This window comes from Grus americana, chromosome 12, assembly GCF_028858705.1.
Source record: "Grus americana isolate bGruAme1 chromosome 12, bGruAme1.mat, whole genome shotgun sequence".
NCBI classification, from domain to species: domain Eukaryota; kingdom Metazoa; phylum Chordata; class Aves; order Gruiformes; family Gruidae; genus Grus; species Grus americana.
The window spans coordinates 15,948,283-15,952,942 of record NC_072863.1 but is presented as its reverse complement, the minus strand read 5'-3'; the positions used below and the strand labels follow the sequence as shown (position 1 = coordinate 15,952,942).

General features: G+C 42.9%; 1 protein-coding gene across 1 annotated transcript in view; it reads left to right on the top strand.

Moving 5' to 3' along the window:
• Positions 1-1,092: 1,092 nt before the first annotated feature.
• The window catches only part of RNF128 (ring finger protein 128), a 43,326-nt gene continuing 39,758 nt past the window's right edge, over positions 1,093-4,660 (top strand). The window contains exon 1 of the mRNA XM_054839686.1: positions 1,093-1,498. Within this exon, the coding sequence (XP_054695661.1) occupies positions 1,093-1,498 (406 nt within the window). The remainder of the gene's footprint in view (positions 1,499-4,660) is intronic.

The following is a 4,660-nucleotide window of genomic DNA, read 5'->3' as shown; positions in this document are numbered from 1 at the left end:
TTGGATTATTTCTTTCAAGTTCTTTGCGTTTTCTTTTCACTTCTGAAAGCTGTTTCAGTTTTCCAAGAATCTTCTCCACAGTCATGTTTACTCTTTTAAAGAATCTTTACAGGAGAACTAGGTCGAGCTTCCATCAAAATACGTGCCACCAATTGCAGCTTCTCTTGGCTTTCAGTGCTCTGTGCAGCATGACTGTTGCAGAAAAATGGGAAAAAGGTCTTGATGACTTTACAATCTCTCCTTTATTTTCATTACGGACTACAGACTTCTGACTTTAGTAAGGTTTTCCTTTTTCTGTTCTAATATAAGAAAACAAGAGTTGATACTAGTAATTGTTACAGAATACAACATTGAATTCAAAGAAAGAATCTATAGAGCCCACATCCAGAAACAGAGAATTGTGTGATAATCATTCAGATGAAAGTGAGCCAGAGTGTGAAAATGGGCTGAAAGAGGTAGTTTGCTTCTGTGATCAGTTCAGGTGATTCTACATCTCTGGCATTGGTATAAATCAATGTTAAAGTCAGTTCGCTATGAACACCAGAAGAAGCTGGACCTGGCAGAGTAGATGACTGAAAGAATCTGAAAGGAGAAATGTGGGGAATTAGTTATCTTAGTCCGTAAGATGGGTGAATTTTTTTTAATATTTCCCTCCCTCCACTTTTGACCTTTTTAACCAGGTCATTACATCACAGATTGCATTGTGAAGCGAGAACCCTGAGCTTACATCACTGAATGAAAGATGACCTGGTCCTCTGACATCCAGGTTGAAATAGGAGCAGGAGGCTCGAGCGCTCTCTCAGGAAGCATCATCAAAGCTGGAATTTGTGCAGTAATTGGAGAGGAGGAGGGGGAGAAGGATGCGTTGTGAAAAAGGAGCAGAAGCTTAGGGCTGAAGGTGTTGTCACCTCTGTCCCATCCCAGCCCCCACTCCTGACAAGCTCTCTGACACCTTGAGGACTTACCAGGGTGGTGTCAAGTTCTTGTTGGAACTGTAATTTCAAACTCCTCAGCAGGCTGCGAGCTAACAACCACCACTACCAGCCGAAAATACCTCAAGCCATCTACGTTTTGCACTTAGATGAATAAGCAATGATGCAAGCAAATAAGTTCAGTTTTTTCTGCCTCCCCATGGTTGTTAATATTTTCTTCAAGACTACAGAAGCATTTTCTGTGAGTGCCTCTGTAAGTTTATTTTATTTCAACAGCACTAGCAACAGGTCTGTGTCCGAGCAGTGCGAATGTGGCCGGTACGGATTAAATTCTCCTCTGCTTGGTGCTCGGGGGCTCGTGGCCATTCCTAAATCTGCAAATCTTCAAGCCTGCGACGCAAATACCCAGTTCACCATTGCAAAACCGCCGTGGGTAGCACTGATTGAAAGAGGCAATTGCAGTTTTGCTGAAAAAATTCAGGTGGCAGCCAGAAGGGGTGCAACGGCAGCTGTGATCTACAATGCGCCCGACAAAGGCAATGGCACCGTCCTGATGTCGCATCTCGGTGAGTATTGCAGCGTGAAGCGCTGAAACCTGATCGTTTCTCTAAAGCTTGGTCCAGGACAGCATAGCCAGGCTATAAGGAAGAAGTTGTGTTTGTGGATGATGCTTTGATCAAAAAATTCAATGGGGAAAAAAAAAAGTATTATGTAATTTGAGTCTTGACTTCAGTGTTTGGTAAGAAATACTCTGCCGTTCGGTTCTGAGCTTGGCACAGCGCAGCCAAACTGGTGAGTCTCTGAAGTTAGTACCAGTTTTTACTTGTACAGCGCACAGATTATTTTAGACAGTGACCTAGAGAAACCCATAGAGTCTGCTTTGAAGGCACTAGTTTATTTTTGAGGTTAGAGGACACAAATGAACCTACAAGTGTCTGCAGCGCAGGTATATGCTTTGCAGATTGCAAGCCAGATCTTGTTGGGTTTTTTTCCCTTCAGTTGCTGTAATCCTTTCTGAATAGTGGCTGATCTCAGCCTCTTCTGGGGTTCCCTAATTCCTTAACGAAAGGTTAGACAAAATGATTGTGATTGCCCGTTCCGGCCCCGGTAGCTGTGAATCTGTCATTAGGAAAGAACTGAGAAGCTAACTGTGACACCATATTGCTTGGCTTTTATTTCTGTGTGTGTTCCTCTAGGTCAACCTGTCTAATAAGCATTTTAGCACAAAGCACATGTACACGTAGCTAATTCTGTGAAATATGCTTTAGTGGAGCTGCACTAGGAATCCTTTGCCTTAAGTCTTGCTTGTCTGATTTTGTGAGCAAACAGAGCAATTTGTAATGTGGAGATGAGCCGGTGTTTTACTGAGCACATCCCCGTGCTGGTTTGGGTTGCTTCAGGGGGTTTCTAGCTGTGGAGCCCAAACCCGGGCAGTTCACAGGACTCAGCCAACACCAGCTGTCGAGCTGTTCGGCCTTGGTTATGCACCTGTAGGAACATCCCAGGTGCTTCACCAACCAAAGCGTCGCGTGAGGTGAGGCTTAGCTCAAAAAAAGTCCCAGCATTCTAAACAAGGTATTGCACAGCACAATAAAAGGTGTGCCGTACGGCACTGGAAGTGCAGTGGAGTGTTGTACTACACAGCCAGTTTTGACTCTCCTGATATCATGATAGAGCTCGTGTTTGCAAGTGGAGCTTAAATGTTTTACTGGAAGTGTGTAGCTGATAAACCAAAGCTTTTGTTCTACCTCTGGAGAAAGTGATTTAGACTTCAGTGGCCAGCATGTCAAGATTCAGATTAACTTTTTTAACTTGGTTTTGGAGCGTGCCAGCTCATACTAACACCGGATGAATAAAGAAAGAATTGTACTGGCTTTATGTAGCCACAAAATCAGTGCCAGCCGCGTTTCTTGCCAGCGGTGGTGGCCCCAGCTGGGCCGGGGCAGGAGCACGGCGGGAGCAGGGTGGCCCATTCCCCCAGGTCAGCAGAGGAGGATGGGGTGGAACCTCCTTTAGGCACACTGGGTAACTGGGGTGTCACAGACCCGACAGTTAGACTAGACTCCAGAAATAAGATAATTATTTAGGATGAGCTCTGAAAGCAGACCCTCATTTTTCAGATTTTTTTTCTTTTAAAACTAAAAAGATTTTTTTTTAATTCTGAAAGTAACAGATTTATCACCCAAGAGTGTATTTCATGGACACGAAGTCACATCTTCCTTGATTTAATTCATTTAGTTTTCTCAAAGACAAATTGTGATTTTTATAGGACTATTTCCTAGAGTTGGCCTACAGGACTAAAGTGGATATTATGATGTATTTGGTGGCAAAGAGGGTTTATAAATCAGTGTGTTCAGGGCAAAATACTTCAGTGAGATGAACTCTTCGTCTAATCAGTATAGGAGAAGCATCTTCTCTCTGTATTTGTTTTCCTCGGTGCAAAGAGCGGAGCCGTACATTCTTTAGGTAGAACGGAAAATGCCTGGGAGAGGGGTGGACATTGCAGCACAGCCAGCAAGTGCTTGGAGATGATTTATCAGCCAGCTCTTGGTTGGGACCAGCCCTGACATCTTCAGCCATCCGTCTGGATTGCTCTGCTGCCGCGCAGGGCTGTAGGAATCCCATCACCTCAGTTATTTATTAGGCCTTGGAGCCTTGGCCGCAGTTTCCCACCATCCTCCTCCCTTCCTGCTGACTTTAACATAAAATCAATAGAGCTTTCTAGCTAACCTGATTTTCTGTTACAACAGTACAATATTACGTATGTATTTCACACCATAAAACACCCGCTCAGTGTTACAGCAATGCAATAATTTGTTCTGGGCAAAGTCCAGGTGTGCAGGAAACGTCGGTAATTTAAAGTTGCTGGGAAGGAACAAAGTGAAAAAACTCCCCTCTTGGTGACTCCTTCCTCATCCTCTGCTGCAGTTCCTTCTACCTGTCACCAGTTTTACCTGTTACTGGGTATTGGTTTATTACACACACGTAAGATAAAAGTGATAGACTAATAGCTTTTACTATGGAAAATTTTAGAGGTCAGGCTATTAGTAACAACTTTCCCATTCCTCTCCAATTACAAAAATCACTGGTGGGAAAATGCTCTACTTTAATCTGAAAGATTTTCTGTAGGTGTTTGTGTCTTATTTGCGTGAAGTTAGATTGATCCGCTGGTACAGAGATTAAGCTTTTGCTAGAAGAAAAATGTCTCTTTTTAGTAGTTCCAGCACTCACTTGATTTTCTCTGGAAAGGAAATGGAATATGCATCTGTAACAACGTAGTTCCAGCACCACTCCTTGAAACTTAAATGGAAATTCCAGGAATTATCAACTTTTTTGAAACATAGCCAAATTTAAACAAGGTATTTGAGGGCTCCATTGTAATAACAAATACCAAACCACAGACAGTAGCAGAATCATGGTACTCACGGAGCAGCTGGTTTGGGCCTGTGCTTTGTGAGCACTGCTGGCACGGGCCAGTAGAGAGCTGTATCCTCTTGTCACTATGATTTCTTTCCTTTTTTTCCTGTTCATTTACAAGAAAAAAATAGAAGACTGGAGATAGTATTTAAAAAAAAAAATTAAATTAAAACACCATTATTGCTGTTGTTTGGATACTAGTCCAATACAGCAGCTAAGCTAAAATATCGAGCACGTTCTGAAAGGTTTTCTCCAAGGGATTTACCATGACCCAGTGAAAGGGAACTCTCTTACTGGTTAAAGCCTCCAAG